The 26,550-nt window shown below is 36.4% G+C and overlaps 1 protein-coding gene across 2 annotated transcripts in view; it reads right to left on the reverse strand.

Moving 5' to 3' along the window:
• Window positions 1-26,550, reverse strand: part of KIF5C (kinesin family member 5C) — a 199,651-nt gene that overhangs the window by 75,385 nt on the left and 97,716 nt on the right. For both annotated transcript variants that reach the window (XM_044669882.1, XM_044669884.1), the window contains exons 3-10: window positions 17,709-17,782; window positions 11,670-11,774; window positions 7,588-7,636; window positions 7,062-7,117; window positions 6,075-6,162; window positions 3,886-4,010; window positions 1,459-1,563; window positions 785-933 (exon numbers count right to left, since the gene is read on the reverse strand). In XM_044669882.1, the coding sequence (XP_044525817.1) occupies window positions 785-933; window positions 1,459-1,563; window positions 3,886-4,010; window positions 6,075-6,162; window positions 7,062-7,117; window positions 7,588-7,636; window positions 11,670-11,774; window positions 17,709-17,782 (751 nt within the window). The remainder of the gene's footprint in view (window positions 1-784; window positions 934-1,458; window positions 1,564-3,885; window positions 4,011-6,074; window positions 6,163-7,061; window positions 7,118-7,587; window positions 7,637-11,669; window positions 11,775-17,708; window positions 17,783-26,550) is intronic.

The raw sequence follows: 26,550 nt of genomic DNA on the forward strand, positions 1-26,550 counted from the left end.
ATATATATATATATATATATATATATATATATATATATATATATATATATATACCAAAATATCCATAACAATACTTTTATAGTAGTAAATGACTGAAAACCAAGCAGGTTTCCTTCTCCATTAGGGATTAGCTAAACAAATCATGGCAGATGAATGTAATGAAATATAATGGCACTAGAAGAAGTGATGAGTGAGAAAAATTCAGAGAAGAATGTAAAGATTTCTAAGTGCAGAGGAAAGGAGAGACAAGAAAACAATAAAACAACTAAGATAGCAATATAAATGGCAAGAATTAAAAACAAAAGAAACTGAATGCTGTATATTAATAATGACCATTTGTCTTTCCAAAAGAGATAAGAAAATGTACATCCTTTGATTCTTTGTAGAAGTGAGAGACTATAGGGATAGAATAGTGTGCATCCTTTCAGATTTGACTGAATTTCAATGAACTACTTTATTTCTCCGTTGAAAAATTTTTAAAGGGATTGCCCACTGAGTATGGGAGGGATGGATTTAGAAATGAAAGCAATGTTTAAAAAAATAGCAATAAAAATTTTAGAGTTGGATTGGTAAAACAAAGACAAAAATAGCTTTAGATAACATAGAAGATGGAAGTTTGCCAACACTTTTAAAAACCTCTTTTCCTTTTTTATTCTTCAATTCTTTCCTCTCCTCAATTCAGTTTCTAAAACCAAATGCAGACTCAGATTCAAGGGTCAGAACAGACCACCAAAGGAGTACATGCCCAGTGCTCTTCCACACCAGACCAATCAGTGAGACCTACCTTTGTCCAAACATAAGTGTGGACTTTGTTTCAGCTTCATTGAAAACAGAAGGAGAACAGCAAATAACAATGGTGGTTCTGCAATTCCCTCCAAGAGAGTCCTGAAGGATCCGAGTCATCTTACTATCTCGGTACGGTACATGAGTTTTCTAGGAAAGGAAGTAGGTGGAAAAAAGCTTGTTAATTTGTATGGTTTAGGGGAGGGAAAGGGAGTTATTCTCCAAAAAACTTCTAATTCTTTGAAAACTATAAAAGGTAAAAAGGGCAGTGTTTGAGACACTAGACTTGGAGTCAAAAGAACCTGGGTTCAATCACTTACTAGTCATATGGACTCGGGTAACAAGTCACCTTAACCTCTCTATTACTCCTCTGCTTTGGGGGTTCAGAGTTGTGTCAGAGTTGTAGGCCTCTAAGTTCCCTTCTAGTTCTAAATCTATGATCCCGCGGTCCCTGCCAAGTTTTACCAGATCATTCTACCATTGTGGTCATAGGCAATTAACATTTACCATTCACAGATACTAAAATATGGTCTAATAACAATAGAGAGTTCGCAGCCAATATTCCCTTTGTTTCCTCCTAACATAGGAAAACAAATTCATCTCCTAGGTGTGTGGTCAACTACCATGAGGCCTTTCTTATATTACCATTTAATAGCATGAGGAAGGATTACTTACTGTTCCCTCTGCCAAGGCAGAGATCACGTTGCCCAGAGCAGACAAAGACTTATTGATATTTTTAGCTTCATCAAGAACTGCTCCCTCTGCTCCAGTTTTGCTGACCTACCAGAAAGGGGGAAAGCCAATGAGCCTCATTTGACAATGAACTTGAGTAGAGAAAGAAAGCAAATTAGCATAAAGTCCAAGAGGCATTCTCCTAGAGTGTGAGTCAAAATAAAAGGAATCCATTTCTTTCCCTAGGAAAATAAAGACCATTCAAAAGATGGTACTTCTTCAGAGTGACTAGGGATTTGTTCCAGCTTGTTTTCATTTTCCCCTCAATTAGTTTTAAGGGAAACTGCTGAAATGCTTGAAGTTGTAGCAAAATAGATATATCCCCTGGTATTCTCTCCATCCAGGGAGAGGTTGGGCTCTTGAGAGACTTGGCATCCAGACTAAGTGCACTTTAGACTCTCCACACAACTAGGAAGGCAGAAACCCTCAGGACTCAAAGCAGCTGTATTGAAGGATTTTTTTTCAAAGCTCACCACTCCATGATGTAAATAAGGCAATGAATGTTAAGAAAACTAGGTAATTGATAACCTCAAAAATTCCAGCTGTAAAGACAATCTTAGAGAGTTCAACGTTTTTCCTCCCCTTCTCCATTTCTCTACACTGCAAATAACAAAGAATGAATAGAAAAAATATCCAAGGGAGGGGGAAAAGCCTTTAGGGAGAAAGGAATTTCAAGTTCAGCAAAATTCCATTGTGTATTTTCTTTTCCTCTTTTACTATAAAAGCTCTTAGAAAGGAAGGTTCAGTTCTCCCTCTATGCTGAACACATTTACTGCCACACAATGATTACTGGACAATTTCTATTCATGGAGTACATACTAGGTACGCTGAATTTTAATGAGTGTTTCAGAAAAGATAGCCTGGAGTTCACAGGAGATCACTTATTATTCTAGAGATTTGGGACCACCTGGGATTTAAGTAGCAAAATATCAACTTCCCAACTATGACAGCAAGGAAAAAGCTTGATCAGGAAGGACTTCTTTTTGTTATAAGGGGAAGGTTGAGAAATGTGGATGATGTAAAGACAAAAGATAGCAATAAAATTCAATTTAAAAAATAATGGGCTCCCAGGAAAGGTCTTTAAAAATGAGGTCATTGCTTGAAATGGTTTAATTGTAGTGTTACCTAAATATAGGGGGAACAGAATAGATGATGCTCCTAAAGAAGAATGGTCTTGCTACTAATAATATCATCTTACATTTCCAAAGTTCTTTCAAAATACATTCTCGCATTAGATTCTCACATGTGGCCAGGCACTTTTAGAGGCAAAAGCAGTGGGGGAGATATGAACAAATGTGAAGCTCTGGGGTGAGGCACTTATTTCAAATTCTTCATAAATGTTTATTATTAGCAGTGATCATTAACAGCAGCACCATGCAAAGGAGCAGCCTCTCAGATGAGCTGTTAACATGAGGAAAAAGCCATCTGTAGGGTTCCTCAATTAGACTGTCAAAGAATAGCTATTCCTAGAGTGTAAATAGAGGCAATGAGAGGTGTCCTCAAGGCATGCTGGTCCATAGACAGACTGGATCATACCATAGAAAGAGTCTGGGGAGTCTTTTTCCTTGGCTAACCAAGATAACTAACAAAGTAGAATTGATGCATTCTTTCCACAGTCCTTCTATTTAAATCAACAAGTCCTGACTAGTAATTTTTTCCTTCATTATTAATAAAGAAAAATCCAATCTTTCGGGCTCCCATCTGTACAAACATTGCCTTATGTCCAATCAACAAGCAAACTAGAAAGGTTTCAAGCTATTAAGTTTTTAAAAGCAAAATGCAAATGTGCCTCTTTGCCTCCCTCTCCCTTTGTGGACATAGAGGACCATGGAACATGGCATATAGTGTTACACGTGGTCAATGTGTTGGTTAGTTTTGCTGAACTACTTTCTTTTTCTGTTTGCTCATATAAGATCACTTCGTAGATTATGAGGATTTATTAAGAAATAAATGCCATCTTAAAATGAATGACAGCAATGAATTTTTTTGGTAATAATTTTAAAGCAATTTTAAAGCAAACCACAGACTGTTCCCGGTGGTCAGCTCCTGGAGGGATGCTTCATTTGCTCTTCAGTTCACATTTTCTTCAGACTTTTCCCTTAGTTCAAACTGAGAATTTTCTAATGTTCTCATTAGATCTTATTAAACTTAGATCATTGTGGGCCATCAAGTATTTTTTCTGTAATAATTTTAAGGAGGGCTTTGCTTCAGAAAATGGTACAGGAAAACAAAAGTTAAATTGAGTTATTCCTCAGATTAACTTACATGAATAAGGAAACTTTTGAAACCCAGGAATTGAAATGGCACTGATTTTAAACCATTTTGTACATGAAAGGAAAGAAAATATTGAAAATAGACATAACCAATTACCTTTTCACTTCCGGCCAAGTCAACCAGATAAAGCTTTCCACTGAGTTTTTTTTCAGTCTCTACATTCTCCTGTTTAATATTGATCAGGAAGATGCTATGACTCCTAGAGCTATGCTCATTCATGTCTAAAAAGAAAAAAATATTTCATAGAACTGAAAAATGCACAAAGATAATAATGTGCTAGTTTAATACATGACGGATGCCATCTTCATGGATGCTGAAAGTTGCAAGTTGAAAGTGGACCTATGATTTCATAGGTATAGAGATTTCCTCTGTCAAAGCAGATGGGCATTTGCTCAGCAGCCTCTAGTCACAGAGAATTTCCTGGGCACTGAGAGTTTAAATGACTTGTTCAGGGCCACACAGCCAAGGTGTGTCAAGAGGTGGGACTTGAGCTCAGATTTGACCGACTCAGAAGTTGGCTCTTTATCCATTACACTATGCTGCCTCTCTCAACCACAAAACATAACAAAATTAAAAAGTTTTTCCTCATTTCAAAGTCTGCATCTGCCTCTATACTGCTCTCATCCATTGTTTAATAAACTCCAGTAGCTCCCCATTACCTCACAGATCAAATATAAAATCTTCTCTTTGGATACTCTAGACCTTTTGGGTTTTTTTCCCTACAAGTAGGAAAATGTTATTTACAGGAGTAGTCTTTTCTAGAAAGCAGGTAATACAAATTAGGTCAAGGATATTTGATATTGGTTAATGCTTGGGATTGGGACAGCCATGGATTCAGGCTTTATCAACATTTCCATAATAATACAATTTGGCTTTCTTTCTATTTTTAAATTTTTTCATTTTTTTCCAGATTACATGTTGATATAATTTTTAATAATCATTATCTGACTTTTTATAATCCATGTTTTCTCCTCCCTCTCAGTATTCTATACCTTTTAAAGTTCTTTATAACTTCACCCCTTTTTCTATCTTTTTCCAGTCTTCTATGCTTTATTCTTCTCTTCCACATATGCTTCAGACCAGTGACACTGACCTCCTTCCTATTCTTTGCACTACATACTCCTGTCTCCAAACTTGGGAGTATTTTCAATGGCCTGAAACTCTCTCCCTCCTAACTTCCTTGGCTTTCTTGAAATCTCTGCTGAAGTCTCACTTTCTGCTAGAAGTCTTTCCCAGCCCTCCATGTTTTTCCTTCTTTTGATTATTTCCAATTTACCTTGTGTTTATCTTGCATGTACATAGTTGCTTACATGTTGTGTCCTTTGGATTACACTTTCTTTGAGAGCAGAGACTTTTTGGTTTTCCTTTGTATCCCAGAGCTTAGCAGTGTCTAGCACATAACAGGTGCTTAGTCAATGCTAGCTGACTGTTCCTAGATCTGCCTTCTGAAAGCAAAGCAAAATAAGTCTGATCCACTTGATAATCTTTCAGATACTTGGAGGCATCTGAAATGCTCCATTCTCTTTTCTCTTTAGATGAAGAAGTTCCATTTTCTTGCTCAGTCATTATATGGAATGTTTTCCAGTCGTTCCACCAGTCTAGTTGCCTTCTACTAAATACTCTCTTGCTTCTTATATATAGCAGTTAAAACACGGTTCCCAGAACTGAGAGGAGGCCTTGTGGTTATGAATACTAGACAAAAGGGCAGAAGTTCCTTTCATCCCAAGGAATACTAAATTACTTTCAGGATGTCAGTCAGACTTTGAGACAGTTTAAGAGCACAATTGACTATTAACATGGTTTACTTTCTTCTCTGTGACTTTGCCTAACCTCATAATTGGTACTGATATTTTAGATAAGTGATACAATGCTTATGTTCTCAGTTCCTTAGTCAAGGGCATATGGAGCCATCTGAGTAAGACAAATTAAATAAGAAAACTGGAGCTATAGCATAGATGAGTCATTAGATGCTTTTCCAAAGTGCTCTTCTAGGTGTGGTGACAATTTGGCTGGACATAATGCTAGAGTCAGAAGTCTTGGGTGTGAAACCTAGTTATTTAACAAGGAATGGCACTTGTCTGACATCTCATTGAGTTGTCATAGAAACCAATGAAATAATGCATGCAAAGTACTCTGTAAACTGTAAAGCACTATGTAAATATGAGCTGCCATCATTATGATCTCATTTGAATCTGGAAACAACTTTGAACTGGGGAGGAATTCTTACCCCAGTGTCTACATGAAGATATTGAGGAACATTTAAAAATAGAATCCTCACTACTTACTTGTCACAGCCACATGGCGATTTGCTTTTCCTTCATCGATGACATCCATGACTTCTTCAGGGCTTGAGACAAATCGTTCTGTGCACCCCTGGAAGAGAGTTGATCCAGGTTTGACAAAGCTTTTTATCTAAAGTATCCAAATACTTTCCCATATCTTCTTCTTGAGGGAGAGATAATGCAATAAGACAACAGTATGGTTCAAACAACTTCCTCTCCTTGCCTAGTTCCAACCTTTCTACATTAAAAGAGAAGTCTAAGCAAACCTTTAGCAAAGAATAAACCATCATAGAAGAATCTAGCTTTACTAGATCTTCAGATACAACTAACTTGAAGGCAGAGGGATAGGAAATCAAAAGAAGAAAATTAAAGAGGGAGGGAGGATAAAGCAGCAGGTTCTTCTTTTTCCTCCATCAGAGAGAAACTTTTAAACCATTATCTCAACTTTAATTAGACAAATTCAAATTATGGGAAACATTCATCATGAATACTACTGCAATATCACAATTTATCTGGTTTGTGATAGCAACTCCTGCATTGAGTTCCAAGGTCAAAAAGGTTGATCTTTTCAACATCCTCTTAAATGTCATTGTTAGACATTTGATCAGATTCACAACTTTTAACTATATGAATAGCCCAATGCTAAAGGAGAGATAAAATTTTTAAAATTAACACTTTTTAAAAACAAGTACTTTAAAATATTATTTTAAATGATTATTTAAAATACTGTTTTAAAGATAATATTAATTACAAAGAGCATTCTTTTTAAATCCATATTCATTTAAGATGTTTGGAAAGCTTTAAGTACTGATAAACAGTAATTAGCGACTAGAAAAACTGATATCACCAATCAAGAGTGTGACTTCAAGAAAGTCACTGAGCTTTCTTGCATTTTTAGTTTCCTTATCTGTAAAATGAGGGCTTTGGACAAGATGGCCTTTGAGTTCCTTCCAGATCTAGATCTATGATCCTATGATGTCTTCCTCATACCTTTACATATGGGACTCTGTTTTTATCTTCATGTACAGCCAGGTTTGTCTTGGATACTACCAGGAGAAGAATGACAGCATGCAATGCAAAGAAGAAAAGAAGAATTAAAGAACCATCATTTGGGACTGGGAAGAAGTGGAGAATTGGAAGCAAGTACAGCAGAACACTAAACAAATCCAATCTCTTTTTAACATCATACTCTCAATGGGATAAAATTGCTAAAATATCCCTGAAGAATAATAAGCCAGAGCAGCTTGCCTTGAAGAACACATGTGAGGTTTGTTCTTTAATAAAACCAAAGACCTCAGGATTTGGTGTCTCAAAGATTTTTTCAAGCATCACCCAGAGTAACTTGAGACAGAAAGAAACAAAATAACTTCTAAAAAACCCCTCAGTACCTAAATTCCTAAATTAGATATTTGGCTGCAAATTGGAATTATTCCACTTAACATCTCCAGATTCTTTTACCTTCTCTCTTCTCTAGTTACAATATAGGTAGTAAAGGACACACATTCAGATTACTCACCATCAAGTAAGTCTCTTATTTTGTCCAAGTAGATCTCAAAATAGGAAACCTGTTTCAAGACAAATGGAGTTTGACACAGGAATAAGACTACATCTCAAAAATGCCATTAGCTTTTTTTTTCTTAAGAGATTGTTATCTAAGTGGCAGCTAAGTAGCTCAGTGGATTGGGAGCCAGGCCTAGATACAGGAGGTCCTGGGTTCAACTCTAGAGCCTCAGACACTTCCTAGCTATGTGACTCTAGGTAAGTCACTTCACCTCCAAGTTAGCCTTTACCCCTCTCCTGTACCAATACGAAAAAAATCTGTTGATCCATCTCCTTACCTGATTATAAACTAACCCTTTTATTTAATGCCATCAGCATTATAACTCCTTAAAGATTTGTATTTCATATTTGCATCCATGTTAGCAAAGTGTTTTCTGATGGAACAATATCTTGTATATTTGAGAACACACACATAATATAAAACTTCCTAGCAAATCACTTTAAGAAACCAGTAGAACCTGTGGAAATTCCACTTGGAAGATGAAATAGATTGACCCCATTTACATGCTGATTACCATATCATCTTTTTTGGTTCTCTTTCCTTTCTGGCTTTTCATGACACTGCTCTATTAGTTCTCTTCTGACAAGTCTGGCATTTTTCTTCAGTCTTATTTGCTGGATCTTAATCTGTGTCACAACCACTAACTGTAGGTAGAATCTCTTTAAGCTCTGTCCCAGGTCCTTTTCTCTTTCCTCTCTATATTCTGACACTTGGAATAGTATTTCACCAGCTCCCATGAGTACAATTGTCATGTTTATACTAATGATTCTCAGATCTATACATCCAACCCTTCTCCTCAACCCCAATCCTGAATCACCAACTGCCAACTAGAAATTTTTAACTGGATATCCTACAGGCAACTCACCAAGTCTAAAATGAAAGTCTTTTATCTTTTCCTCCAAATTCACTACTCTTCTGAACTTTCTTGTTATTGTGATGGGTTCCAATACTGTTCTAGTCACTCATATTCATAAGCTCTGTATTATACTCAACTCCTCATACTCAGTCAACACATATATCCAATAATATCCCAGATCTTATCATGTTTACTACCACAGTTTCTCTTCATTTCCTTCCCTCCACTCACACAGCAATCATTCTATCTTGGGGTTTCATTATCACTCAACTGGACTATTGTAATAGCCTTGTACCAGGTATTTCTGCCCCCAAATCTCTCCACTATAGTCTAGCCTCTACACCACTGTCAAAGCGGTATCCTTGTTCCTAAAGTATATGTTTGACTATGTTACCCTCCTATTCAATAAATTCCAAGTGCTCCCTTTTACCTTCAGGATTGAATATAAACTAATTTGTTAACATTTTAAAGCTCTTCACAATGACCTTTTCCTACCTTTCAAGTTATCTTTTGCTTTTCTAACTAAAGTGCCTTTCCACTTAGTTTATATGAATCTTTTATATTCTTATTATGTTATTATATTTATATGTTCAAGTTATCTCCCATTCGTATGTTTCTTGAAGGAAAAACCATTTGTCTTGTTTTTCTGAACCACCAGGGTTTAACATAATGTTTGGCACATGGGAAATGTTTAATAAATGCTTACTTGACTGGTTTATCAATTTTCTTCACTCCAGATCACCATACTAAGAGAGCAGAAATAGTTCTAAAAGAATAGTCACTGATCATATATGTGAAATGATCAATGTTGATTTGGGGAAGGAAGAAGGAATGAACTTGGAGAGACTTGGCATAGGTTGCAATGACTAGACCTGGAAAGATCCAGGTGGGGTTAGAAGGCAAAATGTTCTACTGGGAATAACATATAACTAGGTGTCAAGAGGCATGGATTGGTCTTGGCTTTGCAATAACTATCTGGACAAATCATTGGGTCTTTGATTCTGTATCTGCCAAATAACAGAATTGGACTAGATGATCTCAATATAATTCTATACTCTTCTCTGCTTACGATAGTTTCTCTCTCTCCCACAGCATACTTGTGTCTCCTTCCTCTCTTTCCTTCCTCTATCTTTCACACACATTCAGTCAAAGATTCCCATGGAAGGGGGCAATTGGGTGGCTCAGTGGATTGAGAATCAGGCCCAGAGATGGAAGGTCCAGGGTTTAAATCTGGCCTCAGACACTTCCTAACTGTGTGACCCCCTGGGCAAGTCACTTGACCCCCATTGCCTAGCGCTTGCCACTCTTCTGTCTTGGAACCAATACACAGTATTGGTTCCAAGACAGAAAGTAAGGGCTTAAAAAAAAAAAAAAGAAGGGGGCAGCTGGGTAGCTCAGTGGAGTGAGAGTCGGGCCTAAAGACAGGAGATCCTAGGTTCAAACCTGGCCTCAGACACTTCCCAGCTGTGTGACCCTGGGCAAGTCACTTGACCCCCATTGCCCACCCTTACCAATCTTCCACCTATGAGACAATACACTGAAGTACAAGGGTTTAAAAAAAAAGATGCAAAAAAAAAAAGAAGAAGATTCCCATGGAAGTCAAACAATGAAAGAATGAGAAGAGGGAAAATATGTTCTTTTTAATTTAGACTTTTTGCCAGTTTCATTAGGCCTTTTCTGATGTTTCTGATGCTCTGAGTATGTGGCCTTATTTTCATAACTAACATAGGAAATCCGTTCTAGATTAAGTCCAAAATAACCAACAACTTCATTAATTGGGATCCTCTTTAGATATATCTCTGTTCATATCTAATCATCTGTTACTTTTAATTAACTTCTCCAGGTTCATCAAGTCACCAATGTTTGTCCACAAATTATAATAGATTAGAATTGCCATTTGTATATTTGAATTTCATCTCTTCCAACTTTTATCTCAAAAACCCTAATTCAACCAATATTTTCACAGACCAAAGGATGTAAAAGCAAGGTATAAGACTCTCACAAGAGTTAACAAATGATTATCCTTTATAACACATTTATAGAAAGGATTGTGGTTTATTAATTTAAGTAATTTTACTATGCACACTATTTTTAGTAATTAGCTATAACATAGAAAATCAACATCAGGAAAATTCGACTCTCATTTCAAGAGGAAGACTGTCAACAATACATTAATTCAACTTCCATTTCTGCTCTAAGACATTGCTAACATCCAGTCAACCTTTAATATCAGCATACTCTGAATAAAGCTACAATAGCTCATTTATCCACTTTTAGCCATTTGTAATTCTAGTTAGTTTTTAAATTAATGAATATAACACTTGTCAAGGCAAAAAAATTTAAAAATCTTAAATCTAAAACTTTAGTCTTCTCTTCACCTCATGACTGTTTTTTTATCTTACTAAGATTCTTAAGGGCAGTAATTGGTTCAACATATCACTACAGGATTAAAAGAAAGGACTGTGTCAAATGTTTTGAAGAATTTAAGTAAAACTTCCATAGAGATAAACCAAGTCTCTAAATCTCAATCCTTTCAAAGTTACAGGCTTCTACTTCCTGCTGCCATCCAGAGCCCCAGAAAAGCATAAATCAAATACCTATCAGGATCCTTGTCAAAGAGAAGTAGAGAGAAAATTTCGATACTTTTCTTCCAGAGATAAGCCACAATTGAGCAATCAATTGTATTTTAGTAAAGCATAGAAAAGAGGACAGGATAAAACAAGTAGGATTCTAAGAAGAAACCTGGAAGCTTTTCTTCAATTGCATTTCATATTTACATACTTTAGATAAAAAGGAGGCAGTCTTATCTCAAATACAAATTCCAGATACACACTTATACAGAGTGAGAAGCCAAATTAAGGTGACTATCCAGATGATTAGTGAAAACATAGAAAAGGGGATGAAGGGTGATTTTGCTTTCAATCAGTAGTTCCAACTAAATTGCATGTTTTGATCCTAAATATGAAGATGACTATTTCTTGTTCCACTTTACACTTGAAGACACACAACTAGAGTTTGTTCCAATAAGAATTTTTAATGATTTGGGTCCAGTTATTTGACATGATGTATAGTTATGTCCTTGAACTGAAAATTTAAAAGGCAAACTCATGATCTTTAATCAAAGCCTTGGCACAGCTTTTCTTCTCAGAACCCAATCAATGTCATTTCCATCTGCTCTTACCTTAATGTGAAACTCCAGGTTTTCATCCATAGAGTAAATGTGATCAAAGATGTCATGTGCAATTCTTGGGATGATTCCCATGAGTTGATGGTCATGCAGCTTCCCCTGAAAAGATGAAAGCAAAACAGAACAGATAAATTTAGAACGCCCAAGAGTGATGCATATGCAAGTGTGTGTGTGTGTGTGTGTGTGTGTGTGTGTGTGTGTGTATGTAAGAGACAGACAGAGAGACAGAGAGAGAGAACAGAGAGAGACAGAGAGAAAGAGAAAGAGAGAGAACATGCATGGATTTCTTCAAACATATCTTCTAATTGAAAGAGGATAGGTTATAGTCTGGTATGTTTGATATCAGATAAGCACAAAATGACACTGAATAACTCAATGCATTATTAGTATTTCCCACTAAGAATGGATATGTTTCGTCAATTTCTGAAATGTAAGAATAAGATGCATTGGGAAGTTTAAGTTCTAGCATTTTTATTTAAATAAAAAAGCCTCATTACTTTAAAGATATATCTCCTATATACAAATATGTGAGGGTGGGAAAGTAAGCAGAAGAAATATTTTAAGGGTTTCAGAAGTTAACATGATTTGTGTAAGCCTGGAATTAATGTCTTATTCTAAGGGTGCACAAATCATTTTAATTGCTTCAGAACCCATCATCACTGCCATGTTTATATATACCAGCATTCTGTATTATCTGAAATAGATTATAGTTTCAAAGATAAATCCTTTAAAAAGCCACTTGACATGGGCTACATCTCACTTTCCACAGAGAGAACATCTCTTCTTGGAGAGAAAGCATGACTCTAATCTTTGACTGCTCTTCCTCCTCCTCCTCCCTTTGAGGGGACCAAGGGTCTATCTAGGAGCCACTGCTCATAAGTGTCTTTTAGCAAAGGGGTAAAAGCATATGGTCTACCAAAAAAAAGGACAGAACCCAGGCATATCACCACACATGTGCCATTGTATGGACTATAACACTAACAACATGAGGAAACTGTTATACCCTACATGGGCACTGAACAATCCTTGAAATCCCTAGCTCCTCACTCCTTTAGGAAGCAGAGGGCTATTTTTGCCAGCTGACTCTAATGCCTGTAACTCTCTCCTTCCTCATCTCCCTTTCCTGACTTCCCTGGATCCCTTCAAGACTCAGTTAAAGACTCACCTTGAGCAATAAGCTTTCCCCAGTCCTCTTTAATCTTAGAGACTTTCCTCTGAGATGATTTACAAATTATCTTGCATATATCTTGTTTGGGCATAGTTGTTTGCATGTTGTCTCCCTCATTAGACTAGGAGCTCCTTGAGGGGTGGGAGATAGTTTTTATTTGTTTGCTTTTCTTTGTATCTGCAGAACTTAGCACAGTACCTGGTACATAGTACAAGCTTAATAAACGCTTGGTGATAACTTGATAGAGGTCTATTTTGCCTCTTTGGTTGGCATCTCCTTGCCCTATAGTAATTCACTATAGGCAGTGTCAGAGTTCTTTTTGTAAATCAAGGCTCAGAGAACAGCTACCATGTAAATACCTGTATTAATTCAATAACTAATGCCCTTCCTCTCAAACTCCTTTATATTTAACTACTTTGAATTTATTATCTTTATGAATTTATTATCTTTATACTTACTCTGCATATACTTAGTTTTACTTTTTTAATATATTTTTATTCCAAATTACATATAGAAAGAGTTTTTATTCTTTGTTTTCTGACATTTTGCAATCAGAATTCTCCTCTCCCTTTCTCTTTCCCAAGGAAGTAATCTAATATAGGTTATACATGTGCTATCATATAATACATATGACCATATTTATCATGTTGTGAAAGACATATAACTCTATATATACATATATACACATCTATATCTATATCTATATCTATATCTATATATCTTTGTATTTCTTTCATTAGAATGTAGGCTCCTTTCCAGTAGAAACTGCTTAATTCATTGCATTTGTATGCCCAATGGCAAGTACAGTGTCTGGCACATAGGCACTTAATAAATGCTTGCAGTTTGATCAAATGATCAGCATTATTAGCCCTTCTCTTTAACAAGCATTTGCTGTCTTGAGTTGACTTGGATAATAATTTAAAGCTCAGAAAATGCAAAAGTACTTTCGAGGGACAATGAAAAAAAGACTGATCGTGAACTATAAAACGATTAACCAAGTGATTTAAACAAACAATATATAGTGCATAACATCTTAGCATCTGATTTCTCCCCTAAAGAGAAAGAGTTGATCATGTATGTTTTCCTTAAGCTTTTCCCACATTTACCTAAAGTAACATTCTAATTATTCTAATAACTCTAAAAGTATATAAAGAAAAATAAACCCAAATCCTATTCCCATTACCACAGAATAAAATTTCCTTTGTTCTAACTTGAATCTCGTCTGACAATCTCCCAAACCAGTACAGAATATCACAAACCATTGAAGATGTGTCCAGTCAACTCACCCAGGAATCAATGTACCTTGTTAAAAACATTTGACAAATTGGATTTCTTGACCTAATAATGTGGGCAAGCTGAAAAGGACCAAGAAAGGGGTATATATTTGCATATTTGCTCACTGTAATTCTCATCGAAGTTATGTCCCTACAATGGCATGTTGAAGGCAAAGGACATCATAGCAATATCTCTATCAATCTCGATCAGAAAATGCAGAGGATTCCTTGAAAAAGCAAGATCTAGATGGGAGTAAGGGGACACATCTTATCCAGAGCTATACCCTGAAAACGAATGGCACCTCTTATTTTCCCTATAAGCAGAAGCACCCCTGAACACTCCTGAATGCCCTGTCCAGGAGTATGTTACAGACCTGAATCTCCATGTACTGCTATGCCCTGTTAGGCATAATACCAACATTATATGGGTTTAATGCCTTTACTAAAAATCTTCCCTAAATGCTCTACCTTAAGGAGCTAATCTTTCTAATTTTATGTAGGCTTATACATTTCCCGCTTCAATGGAAGTAATGGAATTATTATGAGAGGTTAGGACCAAAGAGGGTAGGAATTAAAACTGAATATTGCCTTGATTTGCATGTGACAGTTCTGACCATTTTTAGGGAATTAACATCCCTTTGTAAAGTCTTTTTTTAATATGCATTTCTAATACCGAATAGAAGTGACTTTTTAAAAATCCTACTCATAAAATGGTATAAACCCTGCAGATATTTTGATTTAATTACATTCCAAGTTAGTGGATTACTCCACTATTCTGCCATCTGTGTGGGCTGAGCCTGTGGCTTCCCAGGAGGCAGGGAATGCTTAATTAGAGAACACCACCAGTGATTAACCCCCTCAGAAAGGGGGTAGGTATTAGACCTTACCCAGGAAGGGAGTTGAAGAGGAACAGTAGTACATGATTACATGAAACCCCTTCGAGCTATAGAATAAGCAGCCTATTTTCTCAAGCCATACTTGAAATAAATGTTGTTCTAATTCAAACCTTAGCCAACAGGGGCAGTCATGTGATGGAATGAGCAACCTAAAGTCAAGATTTTTAAATTCAGAAGCAGAATAGAATCCAATTCCTATTCATTCTTGACAGGGAGATGATACTGCCCTAGGCACTCTTTATTTTATATACTATGGATTAGAAAAGGATGCTTACCCTAAAGAATTTAAGGTCTTTTAATTCTATTGACTCTCTGGATCACAGGCAGAATCTGAATTTAGGCCAGAGCAGTAGTCAGTTATTCCATCTTTTTTTTACTAACATGTAAAGGAAAGAATACTAGATTAGGCACATCAGAAGATGTAGTTTTGGCAGCTAACCTTCCTCAATTAACAATTTCTCTGAGCCTCAGTTTTCTCATCTGTAAAATGGAGTATAGTAAGACTTGTACCATTACATGAAAAGACAATACAACCTAACTACTATCTACTAGAGTAATACTTATATTATCTACTTCATAGGGCTGCTATAAAGATGAAATGATAAAATGTATATAAAGCATCATGATCTCAATGAAATGGGAACAGTCCCTCTACCAACAAAGATGGTTTCATGAGTTGCTATGGGCAAATAATTCATCATGTGAGAGTCAACCTTGCAGTGATATGACTTTCCAAACTCAGGGTGGTTGCTCCTTTGGCAGCAAGGACAAAATCTATCTTCTATCTCTTGGACTAGGTATTCTTTAGGGTTCCTTTCAACTCAATGACCCATGGATCCATGGATTCTATGATGAAGTCTTCCCAGAGAGGTAGACCTACTACCAGAGCTCATACTCTACTGACATAGTTTTCAAAAAACCAGAGTTACCTCCATGCCACAAGGAAGTATTATGATAAGACTTTAGTGGAATGAGATACACTAAATTGTTACTGTTGTTCATTCATTTCAATTCATGTCCAACTCTTCAAGAACCCAGTTGAGTTTTTTCTGACATAGACACTGGAGTTCCATTTCCTTTTCCAGCTCATTTTACAGACAAGGAAATTGAGGCAAACAAGGTTAAGTGACTTGCCAATGGTCAGACAGATAACAAATGTCTAAGGCCAGATTTGAACTCAGGAGATGAATCTTTCTCACCTTGCCTGGCATTCTATCACTGTCCATCATCTAGCTCAGTGATTCCCAAAGTGGGTGCTACTGCCCCCTGGTGGGTGCTGCAGCAATCCAGAGGAGTGGTGATGGCCACACTTTTTTTAGATTACATTCTATTCTGAGTTCAATAAATAATTTCATAATTTCCAGGGGGCGCTAAGTAATATTTTTTCTGGAAAGGGGGTGGTAGGCCAAAAAAGTTTGGGAACCACTGAGCTGCTCCTCACACTATATAAATATTATTGTTATTTTTCTAAAATAAGTTTCTGGCTTGGGTAGGGATTCTCTGAATTAGTTGCAATTTAAATTTTCTGATAGATTTTTCCACAATTAGAAAATAGAAAAGCTAAAGGTGCTCTATTGAGTAATAATAATCATGACAATCATGTTGATGATAGCTAACATTTAAACTTAATGGTCTGCAAAATGCTTTACATGGGGCAACTGGATGGTTCAGTGGATTGAGAATCAGGCTAGAGATGGGAGGTCCTGGGTTCAGGTACAGCCTCAGACATTTCTTAGCTTTATGACCCTGGTCAAGTTACTTAACCCCAATTATATAGCCCTTATTGCTCTTCTGTCTTGGAATCAATGCTCAGTATTGATTCTAAGATGGAAGGTAAGGGTTTTTTTTAATGCTTTACATATATTTTTCCATTTATTCCTCATAATTCATAGGAGCAAGGTATCTTCTTATACTCAAAAGTCAGAGTGAAACTATGGGCTAAACATGTAAGGACTTAAATCTCTTGCTCACAAGCTAACACACCTATATAGCAGCCTGAACCCAGCTCTGCAACATTCTCAGCAGGTGACTATAAATGAGAAAACCTAGGCGTGAAAAATGGATCTAACACCATACTTTGCTGAATTCCCTCAAACTTTGTTAGTATTGGAATTTAAAAACATAGAACTGAAAATTATCCAATGACATTCTTCCCAAATCCCAACTCAAGTGACTAGTAAGAAATGTCTGAAATTTAGGATTCAAATGGAGAAATACTATCTAAACATTGACCTCCAAATGAAAGTCATCCAACAAGTCAGTTACAAAACTGAAAACAATACTAGAGCTCTTCCCTCTCTACAATGCTGCTTCTCTGTTGCTTTTGTGGAACACTTTTGTGATATTTTTTATAGATTTTTTATAATCTCATTATAAAGATGAAAAAATTGAGGGTTGGAGAAAGCAAATGACTTATCAAAAGTTAGACACTAAGTGGCAGAATTGGCTGAAACCCATATTTTCCAGCACCCCAACCTAATATTCATTCCTATACACCACAGTAGGAAAAAAAAGATGGGGTAATTGACTGTAGTTATATCCTAAATTCAATTATTGCCTTTGATCCAGAAAGCTAAAGCCTGAGTTTATTTCAACCCCAGAGAAGAAATCTGCACTTCATGATTCAATGCAATTTCATTTATCCAAAGAAGTGAAATACTCTTCCTCCTCACCCTACAACATCAATACATCTTACCTCCATGGTATGGGTTTTTCCTGAAGAGGTCTGTCCATAGGCAAAAATAGTCCCATTGTAACCTTCCAGTACATCTGCAGGAAAGAAAAATAAATGTCCATTCCAGTTATTTCTATACTTGCTGTAGCTTGTTAAATTTTGTCATATTTAACATACACTACATCCTTGAACCTTTCAAGACAATGGGATACTTGAGAACCAAGTCAGAACTATTAGGATCTCCCTTTTCCTTTTCTATTGAAGACCAAATGAGAGAGGAAAAGGGTTCATGTTACAGCGAGATGATTCTAAGAATGAGTTCATGAGAACAACCCAGAAATATTTTCTCCATAGAACTCTAAGATCAAGACACTTGGAAGCTGAGATATATACTCCAGAAGATCTTTTGAGGCACCTTCAACAAATGAGTGTACGTGTGTGTGTGTGTGTGTGTGTGTGTGTGTGTGTAAGTTATAATATATTTATTGTACATTATAAGAATATGTATACTAATATAATAAAGTGCTATATCTATATATACCTATAAATTCTTAATCGATCAGCCAAAATAAAGTCATAAGTGACTTGAATTTATGGAGAACCAGAGAGAATAGGATTTCTTTCCTGGAGATCCAATTTAGATCCTTTTGGAATATTGTCTCCCAGTTAGATCCTTAGGGAAGTCTCCCATGAAGTCTATTCAACAGTTTCCAGAGAATGGAATTCTTTCTGGGGAGAGGTAACAAGAGGTTTCAGTCTATAAAACAAGGAACATGGAAATCAATGGCTGAGAAACCAAAGAGTTCCAACTTGCATTTGAAAACCTCCAGTTTCCTCCGTGACAATACTAGCAAGCTAGCTGGTCACATTAGCATCAGGAATTTTTTTAAAATTATACAAAGAGAGCACTCACTGTGCAAACACACATATTGCAGGCCCTCTTCCATTTCAAACAGGGAAAAGGAAAGACACATGGAGGGGGAGGTTTCACTGAAAGAGCTGAACTTATCTGCAGGAAATGTTTCAAAGCAGCAGAGGTGATTAAAATATATTAGTACTCATTTTCCCCAGTTATTCTCAAATATATACAAATATCTCAGAAAGTAAAAAGAAACATAATTAGTCTCTCTAACACCAGCTAATCTCACCTACAGGGAAGAAGTCTTAATTTGCCAAAGGTAGGGGCAGGGACAGAGAAGTGTGCACTCCATGGTGAAAGAAATCAATTAGGCCAGGCAATCAGCTCAATCCATTTAGTTTGACCAAATAGCTTTTAAGGCTCAGGGAGCTTGGTATTATTTCACGATGCTGATTCCCATTTCCTTTTTTGAAAGAGTCATTTTACTGATCCAAGGTTGACAGGGTTTGAGCTGAGACAGGAAAGAAAACAAAGAGTTTTCTATTGGAAAAGGCAGAGGGAGAGGGGAGAGGAGGATAATGGGGGAAATGTGTATAGAATAGAGAGGGGAGGGAGGAGTACAAAGAAGGGAGGAGAGGAGAAAAAAATAAATGCTTGCTAGATATAGGTAATATATTTAACCTTGTGGTTTAGAGACAAGGGAAACATTAAAGCCTAACTGCCCTTAAGAGTTCATACCAGGCTATAACATTTTCATGCTTATCAATCCTTCAGAGTTCATCAGATGATTTTGAGCATGAGTAACCTATAAAAACACAGTATTAGGGGACCATAAGCCCAATTTTCAATTTTCCTTACAATTTTAACTTCTTTATGACCAAATTTCTTTCTAACTCCTTAATTCAGTTAATCAATCAACAAGCAATAGTGTACCTACTACATATTCTGGGGGCTAAACTATTGGATTTATGTTAATTGTTTGACTCCTTTAAAATGGCTATATAGATGTACTTATAAAAATATTCTAGAAATATGCAAGTAAAACATAGATTCAGAACTTGGGAGGGTTTAGAGGCCATATTGCTCAACCTTTTCCATTTATTTGTAAGAATAAGGGTCAATGAACCACCTCACTCCCTTGTCTTTGATTTCTTAATTCAGGTAAGAGCATATTAAATACTGATCAACCAAAGGTGTAAACCAAGTTAGGGCATCTTCATTGAATCAATGAAAGACATTTCAAATGAAAGCAATAGGAAGTCTATTTGATTTGATTGAGGGACTTTTCCATGCCTGTACCTGGAAGTTTTTTGATAGAAGCCTTCTAGCCAGATTCCCTAAGAAGGATGGTGAGGTGGAAAGAGTCTTGCCCTTTTTTCCACTCTCCTCTCCCCTCACTGGAGGACAACCTTTTAAATTTCTGAGGGTTGGAGGATTTTGGGACTTCCTAGTAGACATCTTAAGATTACCAGAACCTCTGGAAGAGTTGATTCAATGTCTGTATTGTGAACAAAGAACAAAGTAAACTTATTGAGGAATAGCAACTTTAAGACTCTACGAGGAAACCAGGAGAAAAACTATAACTAAGGGGAGCTTCATGAATACTTCATGAAAGGAAGAAAAGGATTTCTGGCAATCGAGAGCTTTGAGTTATCACATAGCCACATGTGCATTTATGCCCACATTTCCATGGACTATGAATGTATTGGGGGAGAGTATGTATGTCAAAGCTTTCTGGGTGGGAGGATGCTTTGTAGCAATTATTCTTACTATACTATTTTAGTACATAGTTTTCTAAAAGCTAAATCTGTCTAACTAATTAATAACAACTGATATCTATGGGGGAAACACACTAGTGGGGACTTGTGAGATATAGTACTAGGAAACCACCACTACCTTCCACTCTTTCAGGATCCTTTAGAACTGAAGGGGAAAGTAATATCAAGTTGAGCTCTAGACATCTGACCAATAAGTCCCCGTGTGAATGGGGAAAGTTAGCCCAGAGTACGCACAAGAGATAGATCAAATCAAAGTCCTCCTAACTTTAAATTCAGGGCTCTTTCCATGCTTTACTTTAAGTTCCATTTGTTGTTTCAGGAAACAAACAATGATTTTAGAGATGGGCATAACTAACATTGATACAGAAAGCACAACAAAATTTGAGTATTAACAGTGCCAGCTTGATGGCTGAATTGATTTCTGAATGTGGTATTTTCTACAAAATTAAACATTTCCACCAAAATTAGGATCTCTTCATCTTGAACTACTCTTACATAGAGGGTAGGAAACAAACAAACAAAGAACACATCTTCAGTGGAGTCCATTAGCTCAGTTGACTAGACTATGACGGGAGGAATCAGCATTTTCCTTCTTTTCCACCTGCCACTTCTAGACCAATACTCTCTACCACTATCACTCATCACAACTCTGCCCCTGTGAAGTTCACCTATCCAGATTATTTGGCTATCATTCATTCATTCAATCAACATGCATTTGTTTGTGCTCACTGACTTCTTGGTCACCCACACTCTTTCCTTCCTCAATGACTTCAGGAACTGGAGCATAGCCTTCCTGTCTATCTCATTCCCCAGATTTGGAAATAAGGATTTCAATATTCACACTGACAATACTTTGAACAATCTGGTTTCCCATTTCTCCTCAAATCTTATGATCTCCATCCCTACTTTACCTCTGACTGCCACATATGGAAGCATCCAAATCTTAGACATTACCATTACCAGAAAATGTCCTGTTCTCTTTGATCCTGAATGGCTCAATGTTTCTTTTCTGATCATAATTTAGCCTTCTGCCTCTTCCTAAAGGAGAATTATATAGCAAAAGAGCCTTAGCTTTGGAATCTTTTTTAAACTCTTACTTTCTGCTTTAGTAACAACTCTAAGACAGAAGAGTCAGGACCAGGTAAAAAGGAGTTAAGTGACTTGCCCAGGGTCACACAGCTAGGAAGTGTCCAAGACAAAACTTGAACCCAGGTCTTAACAAAACTAGGTAGCTCCTGGCACTCTAGCCACTGAGTAACCTAGCTGTCCCTCTGGGTTCAAGTGGCACTCACATCCTCCCTATGACTTTGGGCAAAACTCTGTTCCCAATTTTCCTCAGCCATATAAAGGAGAACTATATGATCTCTAAGTTTCACTTATAGTTCTAAATCTATGATCCCACTGGCCAATTCTGTCTCAATTCTGATGGTAAGTTTTGTAATCCTATGTATTTTACTTTATTCGCTTAACAATGTTATTTGGAGAAGAGATCCATAAGCTTTCCTGGGCTGCCAAAGCATTCCATGACATAGAAAAGAACCTCTGCTAGAGAAAGTTACAAAATTTGGTTCACTGAGTTCCCTGGGTTCATTTATAAAAGAGAAACTACCTTCAAATTTGTATGGAGATTTTTTTTTATTCATCTCCTATTGACTCCCTACCATATACTCCAACAGCTTCTTCTAAAACTTCTTATATCTCATAACAAAGCTTACTTCATACTTTATTGAAAATAAAACATTCATCATCTCTTGTGAGCTTCTTTATCTACCCTCCTCCAAACTTAAAATATTCTCCTCATTTTCAATCATTCCCTCCTTTATTCCAGCCTCAGATATAGAAGTGACCTTCCTTACCAAAGTTACTACTTACATTTATGTCCTCAATCCTACCCCCTTCTTATTACCTTGTGAATTCTGCCCTATCCACATTGATTCCTCTACTTTCCTTCCCCTTCTCTATCTTATTTTAAACAAATTCCTCTTTACTGGCTCTTTCCCTATAAATTAAAATGTACTTGAGTGGAACAACCAGGTATCACAGTGAATAGAGTGCCAGACCTGAAATTGGAAGAACCTGGTTCAAATTTGGCCATAGATACTTCCTAACTGTGAGATCCTGGGCAGGTCACTTAACCCTGTTTGCCTAGCCCTTGTCCTTCTCTCTTCAGAGTTACTAAAACAGAAAGTAAGAGTTTAAAAAATACTCAGATTTCAAAACAAAACAAAAACGAGACCCTTGACAATTTATGTTATTGTCCTATGTCTCTCCTCCTTCTTCTAGAAGACACACTGCATTCATTGTCGCCATTTCCCTACCACCCACCCCTCATCCCCTTCAATGTGACTTTCACCCTATCAGTATTACTGACACTGTTCTCTCCCCATACTATCATTTTAATTTTGCCAAATCTTATGACCCTTTTTCTCACTCAGCATTTTCCTTGACCTTTGTGCAATTTGACACTATTGGCCACTCCATTCCTCTAGATACTCTCAGATTCTTGGACATGTTTGTTTTTTTCTGGTTCTGCTCTTATTTGTCTAACTGCTTCTTCTCCTTTATTAACTAATCTTCCTCATGCCACCCAGTAAGCATGAATGTCTGGAAAGACTCTGCTCTAGCCACCCATATCTTCACTATCTCTCTTGGTGATTTCATTCATTCACGTGATTTCAATAATCACATATAGGAAAATATGGCTCCCCAGAGCAACTTAACCTCTCTGATTCTCAGTTTTCATACTGAAATTGAAATTAGAATCGGAGTTTATGATACTTGTTTATACCTCTTTCACGGGGTAGGTAAGAGACTCAATATCTGAGATAATACAGAGTGCTCTGCAAACTTTAAAGTGCTGTATAAATGCTGGCTATTATTGTTGTTGTTATTAATAAATGCATTCTCATATTTTATGGAGTTCAATTAGAGTCACAAGATTTTCTATTATTCTTTCACCTTTAATACTCTATGTACAATTGCAGATAGATAAAATAACTTTTTTTGGTAATTAAATCAAGTATTGAGATGTAATCTGACTTTTAAGGACTCACCAAAAGCATCTTCAGGACAAACACTAAAGATGTCATCTATAAAATATTTTTAATCCTACTCAGATGTTCAAAATAAAGTCACAGGTACAACAAGTTAGGGTAACAAGAGAGACTTTACAGTACAGTGGTTCAGGTTAGCACCATAATATAGTAGAAAAAGAACCTGGTTTGGAGGAAAAAGCAACAACTAGGTTTGGAGAAGAAAAACTGAGTTGGAAACTTGACTCTGCTATCTGTGAAAACTGAGACAAATCACTTAAGCTCCTTGGGTTTGGAGGTTTTTTTAATCTATAAAATTCTCTGATTGAAAAGGCTGATGGGTGGATATCAGGAAAGCTCCTTCCAGATCCTCCATTTAAGGAGGACTTCCAGAGCAGCCATCTCTTAATTTTTCACTGGGTGCAGGACTTCATCTTCCTCCTTCCCTCTCCTGTTTTTCATCTTCTTTTTATATGTTGTCTTTCTGTCTTCCCTCACTAAATGATAATCTACTTGAGGGCAGGGACTGTCTTTTGCCTTCCTTTGTATCTCTAGCATTAGTGCAATGCCTAGCACTGCTTAATAAAAGTTAATTACAGTGACTTGTGGGTAAAAGAAGAAAGGATGGGAGAAAGTAGGGAAAGGAAGGTAGGGAAGGTAGCCAGGTTCCCCCAGCCCTGGTAAAGAAATTAACCTGAGCCCTTTAGAGGTGGGCTTCAGAGAAGAACAAAAATCAGGCTAGACTCTAGAGATATTTAGCTGGGTTTATTTAGGGATTAGGAAAATAAAGGTTTGGGAAAGCCAGGGAAAACCAAATTCTCCAGCAGCTACCTGGGACCAAAGCTCTTGAGGGGCAAAAGACTCTCCAGAGGAAAAAGGCGCTCCGGAAAAAAAGGAGCTCTCCTCCATTGCAGGAAAAAAGGTGCCAAAACCTGTGCCTCCTCTCTTCTTTTATACTTTCTCAGATACCTCCCACAAAGGAATTGGGGTGTGTCTTAGGAAGTTAAGGTAGAGAGTCCTGGGAGATGTAGTCTTCCAGGGTTCAGAGCCATTCCAAAATGCACAGTCTCTAATATGCAGGGATTAAACTATTAATGTTCTTTCCAGCTCTGAATCTTAAAACCTTTAAATCTAAAATAGAAAATTTCAATAACTTAAAAAAAAACTTCTCATGGACAAAATCAATGCAGCTAGAATAAGAAAAGAATAAGCCAACTGGGGAAAAATGTTTGCATCAACTGTCTCTGCTGAAAATCTGAGATATATTAAAAGTGTATTTTTAAGAGCTAACAGTATTCTGTTAAGAATTGACATAAATAACTCTATTTTGTCTGTATGACTCCAACATGAACTGTAAGATCAGCATATGACAGTTTCCTTCAGTGTCTTCCTTCTTCCTCTACTTACTACAAAAGACTTAATTGTTACAAAGGACAATTTCAATATATGTCCTCCTACTCTTTTTCTTTACCTTATCTTACAAGAAATGTATGGTACCTCTTGATTGGTATGAATGGCTATACTAAACAAGGATGCATTTCTTCTCTCTCTCCCATAACTAGGGATATAGATTCTCTTAAACATGTACATCTTTTTTCCCCATTGTATAACTAGCAGTTCTGTAACAGCTATTTTTAATCTTTGTTTCACAGGATGTAGAAATATCATGAGCTAAATTATAAGACATATATACATGTCTATCAACTACTAGTGAAGTATGTCTCAGTGTGTAAATAGATTGCAATTATCTCCATCTCTCTGTGATGGTTTCTTGGCAGTAGCTAGTCAATGGACTCAAGGAAAACTTGAACAGATATAAGGAATTAACATTAAAAATATAATACCAAGAACTGTTTTCCTAATATGTAAGAAGCCAAATAAACAATTTTCAGAAGATGAAATGCAAATAATGGACACTGAAATAAAAAATGTTACAAATTACTAATAATGAGAGAAATGCAAATAAAAACAATTTTTAATGTTTCACCTCATACCCATTAAACTGGCAGAGATGTTAGATGTTAGTATGTTGATGGGGCAATGGGAAAAAAAGACTTCATAGTATATTAAGGGAAGAACTGTAAATCGGTCCAACCATTCTGGAATATCGCTTAGAATTATATGAGAAAAGTCACTAAACTATTCATTCTCCTTGACAGTTATTTCACTCCTGGACATACACCAAATGAAGCCAAAGACATAAAGAAAAATCAGGCTTATGTATATAACACAATATTCAAACCATCGCCCTTTGCAATAGCAAAGACAACCAATCCTGAAAATGTGGGCATTTAATGCTTTGAGCAAACTGTGGTATATGAATTTAATGGAATGATACCACAGCATAAGAAATGATAGATATGAGGAATTCTGCAAAACATTGGAAGAATTGCATGAATTAATGCTACATGAAGAAAGAAGAACCAATAAAACAATATGCACAATGATTACATTAATGTAAATAAAAATAACACTAAATGGCAGCTGAATTCAAATCACTATAACCAATCTCAGTCTGGGAAAGAGATCATGAAACATGTCTTCTTTCTAAATACAGACCTGAGAGACTGAAGGGCTGGAATGTTGAATAAAATGCAAGAGTAGTTTATCTCAGTTGATTTTGCATAATAGTTTTTGTTACACAGGAAAGCTCACAGGAAGAATGATAGATATATAGTGGGAACTGATTGTGAGTAGATGTAAAAATATAGACAGAAATATGGGATAGTCTGGAGTTGTGGTTTCACTGGTATAGGGAATTACCTGTACATACCTACCAATGCATTTCAATAACTTCTTTGAATCTTCAAATCTTGGAGGTCATGTAGGGCACTAAATGGTTAAGTGGCTTGCCAGTACATTCAAAAGTGAGACCTGAACTTGGATCTTCCTAGCTCTAAGACCAACTCTTTATTCTAACTATGTTGTCTATTTAAAACCTAACAGAGGTGAATAATTGATTAAAAGGTACAAATCCAAATCAGATCTAAATTTAAAATCTACAAATTTAAGCTGGATAGACTATATTTTCAAGCTTAAGAAAAAGAAATATAAACATTTATTTATTAAAAGTTATAAAAATGTCTGTGCAGTTTTAAGCTTTAATAGTTTTAACATTGCAGAGGAATATAAAGATATTCACTAACAATCCAATGAGTTTTAAAAGGAAGGGCAATCTATAGCTCCCAGGAGGA

This window comes from Gracilinanus agilis, chromosome 3 (genome assembly GCF_016433145.1).
Source record: "Gracilinanus agilis isolate LMUSP501 chromosome 3, AgileGrace, whole genome shotgun sequence".
NCBI lineage: Eukaryota > Metazoa > Chordata > Mammalia > Didelphimorphia > Didelphidae > Gracilinanus > Gracilinanus agilis.